The sequence below is a fragment of the Caretta caretta genome, chromosome 1, assembly GCF_965140235.1.
Source record: "Caretta caretta isolate rCarCar2 chromosome 1, rCarCar1.hap1, whole genome shotgun sequence".
Lineage (NCBI taxonomy): Eukaryota > Metazoa > Chordata > Testudines > Cheloniidae > Caretta > Caretta caretta.
The window spans coordinates 312431782-312447044 of record NC_134206.1 but is presented as its reverse complement, the minus strand read 5'-3'; the positions used below and the strand labels follow the sequence as shown (position 1 = coordinate 312447044).

The window sequence follows — 15263 nt, the reverse complement described above, 5'->3', positions numbered from 1 at the left end:
TTAGTCGCTAAGGTGCCACAAGGACTTCTCATTGTTTTTGCTGATACAGACAAACACAGCTACCACTCTGAAACCTGAAAAATGAAGCTGTTTCTCATCTTTAAAAAAAATCCCATTGGAGACACCCCTCAATTGTTTTTAATTATTTGTTAACTAACCTCATCATAAATTCTAGAGTTGACAGGAAACATGTTAATTAACATGTGAAAACATTATTAAAAATCCTAGTGTAAGGAAGTCCTAATTGAGTCAATTAAATAATTCTCTCTATTGAGTGTTCTCACATTCCCATTAACTTTTGCATAGGTGCTTTGCAAACAGATGCTAACTCCATCACCTGTACCATCATCCCAGTTACCTATCCGCTTCTTGCTTGTATTTATTTCTACTAGCTGGTGTCTGGTTAAGAATTCTCAAAATCCTATTCTTTTTTAAAAGAACATCTAAAGGATCTTACAAAAGGATATAGTAATAGGATGAAATTTAATAGTGAAAAGTGCAAGGTCATTCATTTAGGGATTAATAAGAATTATTGTTACAAACTGGGGACGCATCACTTGGAAGTAACAGAGGAGGAGAAGTACCTCAGAATATTGGTTGATCACAGGGCTACTAGGATGATCTGAGGAATGGAAAACCTGTGTTATGAAAGAAGACTCAAAGAGCTTGGGTTGTTTAGCCTTACCAAAAGAAGGCTGAGGGGAGCTGTGATTGCTCTCTCTAAATATATCGGAGGGATAAATACCGGAGAGGGAGAGGAATTATTTAAGCTCAGTACCAATGTGGACACAAGAACAAATGGATATAAACTGGCCATCAGGAAGTTTAGACTTGAAATTAAACAAAGGTTTCTAACCATCAGAGGAGTGAAGTTCTGGAACAGCCTTCCAAGGGGAGCAGTGGGGGCAAAAGACACATCGGGCTTCAAGACTAAACTTGATAAGTTTATGGAGGGGGTGGTATGATGGGATAGCCTAATTTTGGCAATTAATTGATCTTTGACTATTAGCAGTAAATATGCCCAATGGCCTGTTACTACAGAGAATTCTTTCCTGGGTGTCTGGCTGGTGAGTCTTGCCCACATGCTCAGGGTTCAGCTGATCGCCATATTTGGGGTGGGAAGGAATTTTCCCCCAGGAAAGAATGGCAGAGGCCCTGGGGGTTTTTCTCCTTCCTCTGCAGCATGAGGCACGGGTCACTCGCTGGAGGAGTCTCTGCACCTTGAAGTCTTTAAACCACGATTTGAGGACTTCAGTAGCTCAGACATAGGTTAGGGATTTGTTACAGGAGTGGGTGGGTGAGATTCTGTGACCTGCGTTGTGCAGGAGGTCAGACTAGACGATCATAATGGTCCCTTCTGACGTTAGTCTGATTCTATGATATAAAAAAAAAAAGTTTAGACCACCTGAGCTTGACAACTGGTGATTTGTTGCTGCTGCCTGATACATAGAATCAAACTAGGTGTAGGTTTCTCTGGAAGAAGGAATGTGGAACTCTTAATTTTAAGCTTTAACCAGTGTGAACTTTCTCATCTTTTTTTAGACAATGTCTTCAGCAGTTGTCCAGATATATGCAGCAGATCGCAATGCCATGTGGTCAAAAAAATGCTGTGGAGTAGCCTGCCTTGTAAAAGACAATCCACAAAGGTCTTATTTTATCAGAATATTTGACATCAAGGTAAGAAACATTTCTCTGTCTAATTTTTTACTTGCTAAGATAAGGTCATTTTATATTAAATGTTTCCTTGAATTGTTTGCATGAATTACATAAAGGGATGTTATAAAGTGAATAATGCAAGAATTATGCCTATTAGATTTTAGTAAGACTTTGATAAAGTCCCATGTGACATTCTGATAGCAAACTGTGAAAATATGGTCTTGATGAAATTACTATGAGTGGTGTGTATAACTGACTGAAAGACTGTATTCAGAATCAATGGCTTACTGTCAAACTAGGAGAACCTGTCAAGTGGCATCCCACAGGAGTCTGTGCTGGGTCCAGTAGTAGTTAATATTTTTATTAATGACTTGGATGATGGAGTGGAGTCTTCCTATAAAATTTGTGGATGACAGCAAGCTTGGAGGAGTTGTAAGCACTGTGGAGAACAGGATTGAAATTCAAAATTATTTTGATAAATTGCAGAATTGATCTGAAATCTACACTATGAAATTCAATAACGGCAAATGGAGTACTTCACTTAAGTATGAAAATCAAATGCCCAAATACAAAATGGGGAATAACTGGAGAGGCAGTACTGCAGAAAAGAATCTGAGTGGTATAATGGATCACAAATTGAACACGAGTGTGTGCTGTTGTGAAAATGGCAAATGTCCTTCTGGGATGTATCTAACAGGATTGCCATAAGACATGGGAAGTAATTGTTCAGCTCTGCTTGTCCCTGGTGAGGCCTCCACTTAAGTTGTGGGCACCACGCTTACAGAAAGGATGTAAACAAATTGGAGACACACCAGAAGAGAGCAACAAAATGATAAAAGGTTTAGAAATCATGACCTGTAAAGAAAGGTGAAAGAAGAAACAGGTGCAGTTCTAGAGAAGAGAAGGCAAGGAATGAGGGAGACACAAGCTTCAAATATGAAAAAGGTTAACAACATGGACAGTGATCAGTCGTTCTCCCTGTTTGTCCTCTTAGTTTGCAGCAAGCGGGGTGAAAGTAAGCCAATACAGGCTGGTACAGCATACCGGTAAAAAGTGGCCGACAGTACCGGCCCACACCCTGCTGTTCTTAACATCGCTGCCCCTTTTGTGCCCCTCCCACCCCCCACTCCCTTTGGCGGCCCTGCCAGGTCCCTACCAGCAGGGCCACTGATGCGGTGGCAGCGATGTTAAAGCACTGCCACAGCAAAGGACCCTGCTTAAAGGACTGTCGCAGCGTGGGCCAGCTAGTGTGGATGGTCTGGCTGGGGGACGCTGTCCCCCCCAGCCCTGCCCCTTCCGCCCGAGGCGCCGGCCCTCATACCGGTAAGTCATGTGTTTTACTTTCACCCCAGCAGCAAGGAAGATATAGAATGCTTTTCCTATTATCTAACCTAACTGTAAGGATAGTTAAGCACTGGAACAGGTTACTAGTGAGGTTGTGGAATCCTTATCCTTGGAGGTTTTTAAGAAGAGGTTAGGCAAACCTCTGTCGGGGATGGTCTGGGTATACTTATTCCTGCCTTAGCACAGAGAGATGATTTAGATGATCTCTTGAGGTCCCTTCTAGCCCCACGTTTCTATGATGGGGGAGGGGAGGAAATTGTTGGGGGCATTTTTCATATTTAAGTATGCTGTGTAACTATCTGATATTTAATTCTACCCTGCCAATGTGTGTCAATTCAGACAGAGATAAAGCCTTCAAAGGTGCCTAAATCCCATGCTCAAAAGAGACTTGAGCGCTGAGGAGCTGTACGTCTGTGATTTTTGTCACTTGATCATTAGGCACTGGGCTGAGACCACCTATTCTTTTGATATTGCACTCTTGTAACACCTTTCATTCAGACATTTTAGAACACTTTGCAAAGGTGAAATTTCATAGTCCTCTGGAAGATAACTATTTCCAGTTGTTACAAACCTGACCTTGATATGACACCGCAACCTATAAATGAAAGGCTCCATAGCCCCTGTCTTATTTTGTCCCGTTATTTAAATTTTGACCAGTGTCCTTGTATATGTATAAAATTTTGAAGGATATAGTTTGATAATATCTGGAAACTTGGGCAATAATATAGTAACCTGTAAGAATAATTTGGCTTTCCTGCAAGCTCCAGTAATCATCTGACTTAGATTGTAAGCTCGGTGGGGAAGACACCATCTCTTCTTCATTGTGCATGTACAGTGTCTAGCAAAATAGGACTGTGGTCTCCAGTTGTGGCCTCTGAGCACTATTGCAATACAAGTTTGTCTAGTCATTCTTTTTTTTATTACTATCTTCAGTTTTCAGTATCTGCATTTCTTTCCTTTCCAGGATGGGAAACTCTTGTGGGAGCAGGAACTGTACAATAATTTTGTATATAATAGTCCTAAAGGATATTTTCATACCTTTGCTGGAGATGTAAGTTTCAATATTAGCTTAATTCTTGAATAGCTATTTTTAAAATGTTTGTCCTGCTTTTTTTCTTTGTACAATAACTTTTTAATATCTCATATGTTTTTTCACCTTTCACTTTGTAAATCAAACAGTTTTATAAAGTACAGTATTACCTATATCTTCTTTCTAGCAACTTGTTGCAGATTTAATTATAAATAAGAACTTTTTCTAATGTCACTGATAAAATAGAACATCTAAACTACGAATGGAACAGGAGCACAAAAAAACCTCTTTAATGTGCTCTTTCTCTGGCAAGGAAGTAACATCCTCAGTTGCAACTGATAGTTGCTTCATTAGTGTCACCAAACGAGCATTTTCAAGTACATAAGCAATTTTTATGTACCCTTAACGTAAAATTTTCATTTTTGTCATTCTTTGTACTTGAAATTTTGCTCAGATATGACAAAATGGGACTTCACACATCTTGTTAAAAAAAATCCACAATTTGAATGTTTTTAAATTTGACATTAATATTTGCTTCTACGTTCTTCACTTACAACTATAAGGTGATGAGTCTTAATTGTTTCCAGCTTATTCCTTCATAAACAAAGTCTGTTTACTTAATTTTTAGAATATTTCACAATTTAAGCTTTTTTTAGAAAACTTTAAAACAACTTTCTTGGTCTCTATGGGGGGAAAAAACTGATGTTTTCTTTCAGACATGCCAGGTTGGTCTTAATTTTGCTAATGAAGAAGAAGCTAAAAAATTCCGGAAAACAATAACTGATTTGCTTGGACGACGGCAAAGAAAATCTGGTAAATATTCAATTTAACATGTCATTAAATTGAGGCTAGGCTATGGGTGTCTGGGGGATTAGTTGATGCTTCTATATCTGAAAGCTATTTAAGAACTTATTGCCATATTTAGGCATTAATTTCCCTGTGTAAGCTTATTTCATGTGTGTGATATAGAAAAATATACAGTACAAATTTCCTGAAGGTAATACAAAAGTTTATTCCTCTTAAAGTTTCTTTGCAATTTGAAGCTCCTCTAATATGTGGTATTTGAAAGTACAGACAGGAAGGGGTAAAGAAAGTTTGCTTGTGAACTGGAAATCTTTATGTAAATTGTGGGCAAATTAAACTGACCAGCCATTCATTTCTGGGTTTCTCTTAACTAACTCTATTGTTTAAATTTGGCCCAAATGATTAGTAACTGAAATCTCTTACTATCTGGTGTGTCCAGTAGTCCATGTGAAATTGATTGTTGGCATCAATCGAGACATTAGTGGAGAAATGTCTTAGTCACAATTGGTAAGGCTACATGTGTGTTATGGCATGAAAAAAAAAACAGAAAATTTGTTACTTTTGTCTCCCCCGTTTGAGTTTTTTCTCTGTCAGTGTCTCATCCCACAGTGGTGGCTTCTGCAGCTCCTGTGTCCTGTGGGGCTGGCTCCCTGCTCCAGGTATGGCCCAACCATCCCTCCCATCATGATGGAGGGTTGGGTGAGTGAAACCTAGAGGGTGCTGCAACCCCCCATGAACCTGGTTGCAACACCCAGAGCAGTGTGCTATGTCCAGCGCCAAGGGACACTGGCTCCAAGTTTAGGATTGTGGCTCCGGGGATAGATGGTGCTGCTGCGAATGATTGATGCCCCCTTGATGATGCAAAGAGGATATTTATCAAAAATCAGATAGCAGTCAAGTGACTTTTACTAAATTTACTATGACTGTGCCATTATTTTTGATTTAAAAAAAAAAAAAAAAAAAGAGCTGTGACAAATCTGCTGCCCTAACAATTGGTAATCAATCAGGCCAAAACCTGAATACACCTGCAGTGTAGTTCCTGTGATTAGCTAGGCACTTAAAAGTTAGATATTGTGACACTTGGCATCACAAAACTTAAGTCCTTTTGTGAATGTCCAGAGTTAGAATGTGTTAGTGAGGTACAGTGGTGGAAACTCGCAGGAATGGTGTCTGTGCTTTAACTGTTCATTGGGTAAATATGTTCCCCAAGGTTATCAGCCTTGCAACTTTCACAAGCCCCAAGTTTCACTCTCATAAAGATGATACTAAAGCAAAGCAACATTTTAAAACTTTAAAAGCCTTTATTCATATATGGCTGCAGAGCAGACTTCTGCACAATGTTGGCCATGGTAAACTTTCTTCAAAAATACAGAAAAAAGATGATTTCATAAAAATAATGTTAGTTTTTAATATAGTATTTTTCATGTAAAGAAACTTTTACTTTACAACACAATATAAGCATGCCATTATTAACCTGTACCGCTTTGTGTGTTTGAACTTCATGTTTTATGCACCATAGTAACACTGTGACTTATTCATCCTTTTTGTAAAGTTTCTCCGTTTTAATTTAAAACGCTACATAATCAACAGCTACTTAATTATATAGTTTTCAGTTGATTGGTTTTCTCCTTTTTAATTCATTTCTAGGTTTTTTTCCTTTCATGTACAGAACTCGTGAAGTTCTCAGATCAAGCCACCAGATGGAGTTCTGAATTTGTATATACCTCAGACAGGATTTTATCTAATTCTGGGTGTTTGAATTATAGCTACTGTATTTCTCACTTATCTAAAGACTACACAGTATAGCTTGATTAGTAAATTGATATGTTTACGTAATGCTTCTGATGTATCTCCACCTTGATTCATCAGATGTAGAAATAATGTATTCTAATGCTCTTAGTGCTGTCTGCACATGGTATTAGAATAGTCATAAATATTGAGCAGTTTTGGTAATGGGTGATACTCTAGACTTCCAAGGAATTATTTTAATAATGCCAAACACTGGAATGTTCATTTTTTTCTGCTTTTTACAAGAATCCTACCGCTCTAGTGTATATCTCAAAATAAACTTCACATGGAACAGGTGCCACCTGACATATTGGCAAGTGGTCACACTGCCAAAGTACTCCTGGGAGGCTCTGACTAGCCCGCAGGACTACTGGGAAAGTTTCCAGGTGTCCCTTGAGGCTTTTCATCATTGGCAGGGGCTGAGCAGGACAATTCTATGCCCTTGTGAACTAGGTCTTGGAGCTGAGGCTTGCACATAGAATGCCCACTTGCTGCTTCCTGCTCTTCCCCGTTTTCTGCCAACCGCTTCCTACTCGAAGTGCTGGGATGTGATAAGGACACTGATTAACAGAGGTGCCCAGGAGCAGCAGCAACAGCTACCCCAGGAGCTCATCTGGCAAGGCTAAAATAGAGATTTGGAAGACAGGAAGAAGAGGGGAGGCCCCTGGTGTTCCTCAAAAGAGAAAGTACAGTGTGGAGGGAAGAGTATAGCAGAATGGTCTGGTAGGACTGGGTGCAGGTAAACAAGGAAAGGAGGATGGATTGACTGGATAGTAAACGAGGAGAAAGAAATTGAGTTGGAAGAGGAATGGATGGATAGAAAGAGAATCTGGGTGAAGGAAGGAGAGAATAAAATGAGAGGTAGTATGGAGGGAAAGAACAATTACTGAACATGTTCTGATTGGGTGATCGGAGGTTTTTGGTGGTACATGGCTGTGACTGACTCCTAATTAAGCACAGTTGAGAATCATAGAATCATAGAATATCAGGGTTTGGAAGGGACCCCAGAAGGTCATCTAGTCCAACCCCCTGCTCGAAGCAGGACCAATTCCCAGTTAAATCATCCCAGCCAGGGCTTTGTCAAGCCTGACCTTAAAAACCTCTAAGGAAGGAGATTCTACCACCTCCCTAGGTAACGCATTCCAGTGTTTCACCACCCTCATAGTGAAAAAGTTTTTCCTAATATCCAATCTAAACCTCCCTCACTGCAACTTGAGACCATTACTCCTCGTTCTGTCATCTGCTACCATTGAGAACAGTCTAGAGCCATCCTCTTTGGAACCCCCTTTCAGGTAGTTGAAAGCAGCTATCAAATCCCCCCTCATTCTTCTCTTCTGCAGGCTAAACAATCCCAGCTCCCTCAGCCTCTCCTCATAAGTCATGTGTTCTAGACCCCTAATCATTTTTGTTGCCCTTCGCTGGACTCTCTCCAATTTATCCACATCCTTCTTGTAGTGTGGGGCCCAAAACTGGACACAGTACTCCAGATGAGGCCTCACCAATGCCGAATAGAGGGGAACGATCACGTCCCTCGATCTGCTCGCTATGCCCCTACTTATACATCCCAAAATGCCATTGGCCTTCTTGGCAACAAGGGCAAACTCCCACAAAACAAAAGTCTTTAGCCCATGTAGCTAAATGGATAAAATAAAAGGAAATAGGAGCAAAGTCTTTACTGTATCTTCCACCCCCACACCCAAGCTGTATTGGTTTGTGGGGTGTTAGGGAGAGTTTTTTGTTCTAAAATGCTACAGGTTTTGGCTGGGAAGGTCATTTAACCTTCTTGTAGACCTGCAGCTGTGCCCTTTGCTTCTTGTCAGTCCCTTCTCCCTTCACCTCCCCTGAAAAGATCTCCTTACCTGCCTTTACCTTAAATTCTGAAGGAACAGAACTAGAAGTCTTACACTGACTCCCAATTTAGATCTCTAGAGTCCTCTTAAAAACCGTCCAGCCATTTCTAGAGAGTAACAGCTGGCAGCTTTTCTTTGAACATCTAACTGCAGGAGGAAAGCTGCTACTTCCCCTGCAATCCAGTTGCTATTCACCAGAGCTTTTATGCTCAGTTTCAGTTGCCTTACTGGAAAATAGGTAGCTGTGAAAGTTGTAATTAGTCACCCTGCTTTGAAGAAGTTAGTCATCTTAAATCCATACTTAATCAAAAATGCTGAGTACGTGCCACTTCGGTTGACTTCATTTGTAGTGTGGGTGCTCAGTGCCTTTAATATCAAGGCTGCTTTTAAACCAGAAACTTCATATTTAGCTGCCTGCTGCGTTAGGAGAGATGATCAGGAAGCTAATATAGATGAATAAAAATACACACCAATTTGTGCAGTAAAGTAAATCTAAAATAAACCTTCCCACTTTAATTCCAAAAAAGAAATGAGCTGATCCCAAATATGTCTCACACATAAGCATTTACAAACAGAAGAGTGCATATGGGTGAAGAAGAGAATAATATTGTTGGAGGGAAAGCCATTTTAAATGGTAGAGTTGAACATCAAAGCTGACCCCTCTGCTTGTTAAAGTTAGGTTGGTGTAGGTTGGTGGCCAAGTTGGCCCTATTTGGCTTGTTCAGCTTTAGATCTATATGAAATACTTGCAATTAAATTCTAATATTTCAAAATGGTAATATTTTCTGCTTCAGTGGGGACAGTGTTTCTTAGTGGATAGAGCAGTGGACTGTGACTTTGGGAGACCTGCATTCTAATCCCAACAGCGCCACTGGCCTGCTGGGTGACCTTGGGCAAGTTGCTTCACCTCTGCCTCAGTTTTCCCATCTGTGAAATGGGGTTGATGCTTCCTTTGTGAAGTGCTGTGAGATCTACTGATAAAGGCACTATATAAGCACTTCAGATTGTGAGTAGTTTTACATAAATGACTAAAGCATGGTGTCTGTTCAGAGAGGACTTTACAGAGTATAGTGCATTCTCTTTAGAAGTCTGCTTTAACAATCTTTGCATCAGACACATTTTTTTTATTTTTCATTTGAAAACTAACATTATTTGAACACGTCACCGTACAAAATGTTACGGCCTCAAATTGGCCTGAATCAAATTTTCAGTTGGAAAAAAAGTTAGTTAGGTCCACACAGTCCTACTCAGTGTAAACTGTTCAAACAACTAATTCTTTCCTAATGTGGGTTTTATAGTTTTGTAATTTCTAATTTTGCTGTGATTCGGCTCTCTGTGGCATATAATCTAAGGCCCTGACTTTCCAAAGACTAAGCCTATGCTTAGCTGTAAGCATGAGGAGTCCCAATTGTAAACTCTTGCAGGATCGGGGGCTTTCATGATATATACATGATTTCACTGATCTGTTGTGCTAAACTTTGTGTTTCAGATTTAAATCAGTTTATAAATGGGCTAAATCTGGTATCTTTTCCTCTGTTCTTGGACAAAAAATATAACTACTAAAATAAAACAAAATTGCAATTATGGATAATTTGCGTATTACTAGAAGAGTAAAATTCAAATGTAGGAAGTCTTTATAATTTGTAAAACTACAAGTTATGGAGATATGTGTAATGTTGAAGAATTCAGTTTTACCTTTTGAATAAATATTTTTTTGTTTTGTCTTTTTAACAGAAAAAAGACGGGACCCACTGAATGGTAAGCTTTTGCATAGGGTTACTGCAGTTCATTTTTCTTAACTCCTTCATATTTAGACATAATCGCTGACTTTTGGCTTTCTTTAACGTAACCTAATGGTTGTATTAAACAGTCCTGAAAGGATCAATTCCAGTAAATCAGAATTTTAATGTTTACATGATTACTTACCTGTACAGTAGTTCATGACCACTACCAGTGAAGATGGGGGCCAGCTATTGAATGAGATCAGAACTAAGGTTTGGAATTGTCTACAAGTAAGGCAAACCATAGAGTCATATACAAATGAATTCCAAATTGCAGCTATCAAGTTGCAAACAACAATAAAATCAGAGGGGATGGCCTTTTTATCTTAAAAACAGGAGTGCTTAAGTCTTAATAGGCAGTGATTTTTTTAACAGTGTAAAATTGACATTCTCATCTTTCACAAGTATCTGTAAGGTTCTGAACTGCAACAGTGAAATTGATCTAAGTCTTGACAGTTTTGTGCTGCTGCTTGTAAAAGCAGAACAGGCATTGGAACTACCTGTTAATTTAGGAAGACAAAATGGCTTTAGTTCACTTTGTGAAGTTTACTGTCTTCTCAGCTCAAAGTGCTACTAGAAACTTGAGGGCATGTGCTCTGCCTGATCTTCCAGAAAACTGTTTCAACCTATTTGCAGCATCTAAGATTACAATAACTGCAAAGCCAGCAAAAAAATCTCCTTCTCAGTTTGGTTATTTTATCCATTTGACAGCACTTTGTGTACAGTTGATTTCTCTGTTATGCTGGTCAGTAGCACTCCCTTGTCTTCATGTTCAGTACTTATGAGACATCACTCTTGGCCCTGCACTGAGTGGAAGAGCGCACATGCACAATTTTCTCAAGGCACAAGAGTTGCTGTTTGAGTTTAAGACCAGAAAAGTGTCTCCTTCTTCTCCCAGAGTCTCTGCATGGAGCCAGGAAGCAATGGGCAGCTGGGAGAAGTCCCTTTTTTCACTTCTTAGGCCCCTGCACAGGGTTGAGGAGTAATGGGAGCCTGTGTATATTCAGAAGTCCCCCTTCAGTTCCACACCAGGATGGCAGTGGCGAGAAATGGGGGCTGGATGGCTTGCCCCTTCACTCCCAAATATTTTTCAAGGGCTTGGGGAGCATCTAGCACTAAATGGGGTATGCATAACAACCCCAGACTAATCCATGGGGCCTGGGGAGAAACTTCAAACAGGCCAGGAAAGATGCTTTCTTTTTCACTTCTACCACTACCATGGACTAGGAGAGAGGGGAGGCAGTGGGTGGTGTGGGGATGGATTCATCCATAGGTCTGGAGAAGGCAGTCAGGCATTAGGCTGCAGGGAGAAAGGAGGCATGCTATTTTCACCAGAAAGACTTGAAGACAGAAGGGGGGTATCCCTTCAGCCTCTCTAAGGGATTTGAGGAAACAAGCAGTTGCATAAGGGGTGGATCTTTCTTCAGATGTGGGGAGGAGGAGGAGGAGGCACAAGTATGTGCATGTGCACAGTGGAGAGGTGAGGGAGGGGGTTACCCCACCTTTGATATTGAGCACACTGAGAGCTGAATGGGATTGAAACTGGAAAGCAGTGATTCCTGGGAAATGCTGTGGTGCAGTGGAATTACTCTGCAAGTCCTGGGGAGGAGTTTGGAACCTGGTTGGTCTCATGCCAATGCTGCTGCTGAAGAGGCTGAAAAGGAATGAGCTGAGCATGTCTGATGTCTTAGGCCTGTCCAGTCTTCCCTGCTGAAAACACGTAAACATCAACAGGGAAGCAGAACTGTCCTTCGTTCTTCTTTTAAAAGAAGAAAATATTTTAAACTGTGACACTTATTGAAAGGTTTTGCTATCAGAATTCTTTAAAGTAGCTGGTATCAGAAAAATCAGACAATATTAATTTCATTCCAAAAAAGTTTTCTGCAAAACTTGTTGGTTTAAGCCCCTCATTAATTACACAGCTGTCCTTGCATCCTGTGGAGAGCTCACTAAGACCAAATCAAAAAGACCTTTGGACACTCAAGGAGACTTAATCCTTCCCTACATATAAATGTTCTAGAGCTTTTTGATTAGCCTGTGTAGCTTTCCTGCCCATGGTCCGGGGCCGAACTATGACGGATAATACTGCAACAATGTTCTATGTGAACAAGCAAGGGCTTGATTGTCCTCCTTCTCTGTTGGGAATTGGTGTGTTAGGCTGTCACATCACCTTAGTAGCTCTGCACCTGTCAGAAGAAGATACCCTAGCAAATCACGAAGCAGAAAGTTCTCATGAGATCGCAAATGTTCAGTCAAGGATTCCATCATACAGAACACTTCCACCAGCGAGGGCTTCTAGTCGTGGACTTCCTCAGAGGCAAAATGTCAATTTCTGTTCCAGGGAGGGTCTGAGCTCTGGTTCACAATCCATTGCATTCCTCATCCCAGGATCCTTGAGGGTAATGTATGCCTACCCACCAATTCCTCTAATATGAAGCGTCTTGAGAAAGCTTAGGAAACCCCTTATGGTAATAATCCTGGAAGCAGCAAGTTGGCCCAGGAAACTTTGGTAGGCAGATCTGGTGACAGTCTAGTCAGCCATCAATAATGCTACTGCTAATTCCAGTTTCCCAGAACAATGAAATACCCCAATGACTGCAGCTTCCTGATGGTCCAAACCAGATGTTAGACGCGTGTTCTGTGTCACCACATGGAATGCATTAACACTAAACTTTAGAAGTGTGTGCAACAAGAGTGATGTAGTGGTGGGAGTCTGCTATAGACCACCGGACCAGGGGGATGAGGTAGATGAGGCTTTCTTCCGGCAGCTCACGGAAGCTACTGGATCGCATGCTCTGATTCTCATGGGTGACTTTAATTTTCCTGATATCTGCTGGGAGAGCAATACAGCGGTGCATAGACAATCCAGGAAGTTTTTGGAAAGCGTAGGGGACAATTTCCTGGCGCAAGTGCTAGAGGAGCCAACTACGGGGGGCGCTTTTCTTGACCTGCTGCTCACAAACCGGGTAGAATTAGTGGGGGAAGCAAAAGTGGATGGGAATCTGGGAGGCAGTGACCATGAGTTGGTTGAGTTCAGGATCCTGACACAGGGAAGAAAGGTAAGCAGCAGGATACGGACCCTGGACTTCAGGAAAGCAGACTTCGACTCCCTCAGGGAACGGATGGCCAGGATCCCCTGGGGGACTAACTTGAAGGGGAAAGGAGTCCAGGAGAGCTGGCTGTATTTCAAGGAATCCCTGTTGAGGTTACAGGGACAAACCATCCCAATGAGTCGAAAGAATAGTAAATATGGCAGGCGACCAGCTTGGCTTAATGGTGAAATCTTAGCGGATCTTAAACATAAAAAAGAAGCTTACAAGAAGTGGAAGGTTGGACATATGACCAGGGAAGAGTATAAAAATATTGCTCGGGCATGTAGGAATGTTATCAGGAGGGCCAAATCGCACCTGGAGCTGCAGTTAGCCAGAGATGTCAAGAGTAACAAGAAGGGTTTCTTCAGGTATGTTGGCAACAAGAAGAAAGCCAAGGAATGTGTGGGCCCCTTACTGAATGAGGGAGGCAACCTAGTGACAGAGGATGTGGAAAAAGCTAATGTACTCAATGCTTTTTTTGCCTCTGTTTTCACTAACAAGGTCAGCTCCCAGACTGCTACGCTGGGCATCACAAAATGGGGAAGAGATGGACAGCCCTCTGTGGAGATAGAGGTGGTTAGGGACTATTTAGAAAAGCTGGACATGCACAAGTCCATGGGGCCGGACGAGTTGCATCCGAGAGTGCTGAAGGAACTGGCGGCTGTGATTGCAGAGCCATTGGCCATTATCTTTGAAAACTCGTGGCGAACCGGGGAAGTCCCGGATGACTGGAAAAAGGCTAATGTAGTGCCAATCTTTAAAAAAGGGAAGAAGGAGGATCCTGGGAACTACAGGCCAGTCAGCCTCACCTCAGTCCCTGGAAAAATCATGGAGCAGGTCCTCAAAGAATCAATCCTGAAGCACTTGCATGAGAGGAAAGTGATCAGGAACAGCCAGCATGGATTCACCAAGGGAAGGTCATGCCTGACTAATCTAATCGCCTTCTATGATGAGATTACTGGTTCTGTGGATGAAGGGAAAGCAGTGGATGTATTGTTTCTTGACTTTAGCAAAGCTTTTGACATGGTCTCCCACAGTATTCTTGTCAGCAAGTTAAGGAAGTATGGGCTGGATGAATGCACTACAAGGTGGGTAGAAAGCTGGCTAGATTGTCGGGCTCAACGGGTAGTTATCAATGGCTCCATGTCTAGTTGGCAGCCGGTATCAAGTGGAGTGCCCCAAGGGTCGGTCCTGGGGCCGGTTTTGTTCAATATCTTCATAAATGATCTGGAGGATGGTGTGGATTGCACTCTCAGCAAATTTGCGGATGATACTAAACTGGGAGGAGTGGTAGATATGCTGGAGGGGAGGGATAGGATACAGAAGGACCTAGACAAATTGGAGGATTGGGCCAAAAGAAATCTGATGAGGTTCAATAAGGATAAGTGCAGGGTCCTGCACTTAGGACGGAAGAACCCAATGCACAGCTACAGACTAGGGACCGAATGGCTAGGCAGCAGTTCTGCGGTAAAGGACCTAGGGGTGACAGTGGACGAGAAGCTGGATATGAGTCAGCAGTGTGCCCTTGTTGCCAAGAAGGCCAATGGCATTTTGGGATGTATAAGTAGGGGCATAGCGAGCAGATCGAGGGACGTGATCGTTCCCCTCTATTCGACATTGGTGAGGCCTCATCTGGAGTACTGTGTCCAGTTTTGGGCCCCACACTTCAAGAAGGATGTGGATAAATTGGAGAGAGTCCAGCGAAGGGCAACAAAAATGATTAGGGGTCTGGAACACATGAGTTATGAGGAGAGGCTGAGGGAGCTGGGATTGTTTAGCCTGCAGAAGAGAAGAATGAGGGGGGATTTGATAGCTGCTTTCAACTACCTGAAAGGGAGTTCCAAAGAGGATGGCTCTAGACTGTTCTCAATGGTATCAGATGACAGAACGAGGAGTAATGGTCTTAAGCTGCAGTGGG

At 41.7% G+C, this 15263-nt stretch overlaps 1 protein-coding gene across 2 annotated transcripts in view; it reads left to right on the top strand.

Moving 5' to 3' along the window:
• WASL (WASP like actin nucleation promoting factor) overlaps positions 1–15263 on the top strand; it is a 76154-nt gene that overhangs the window by 33684 nt on the left and 27207 nt on the right. For both annotated transcript variants that reach the window (XM_048836904.2, XM_075124460.1), the window contains exons 2-5: positions 1543–1677; positions 3965–4051; positions 4747–4843; positions 10207–10230. In XM_048836904.2, the coding sequence (XP_048692861.1) occupies positions 1543–1677; positions 3965–4051; positions 4747–4843; positions 10207–10230 (343 nt within the window). The remainder of the gene's footprint in view (positions 1–1542; positions 1678–3964; positions 4052–4746; positions 4844–10206; positions 10231–15263) is intronic.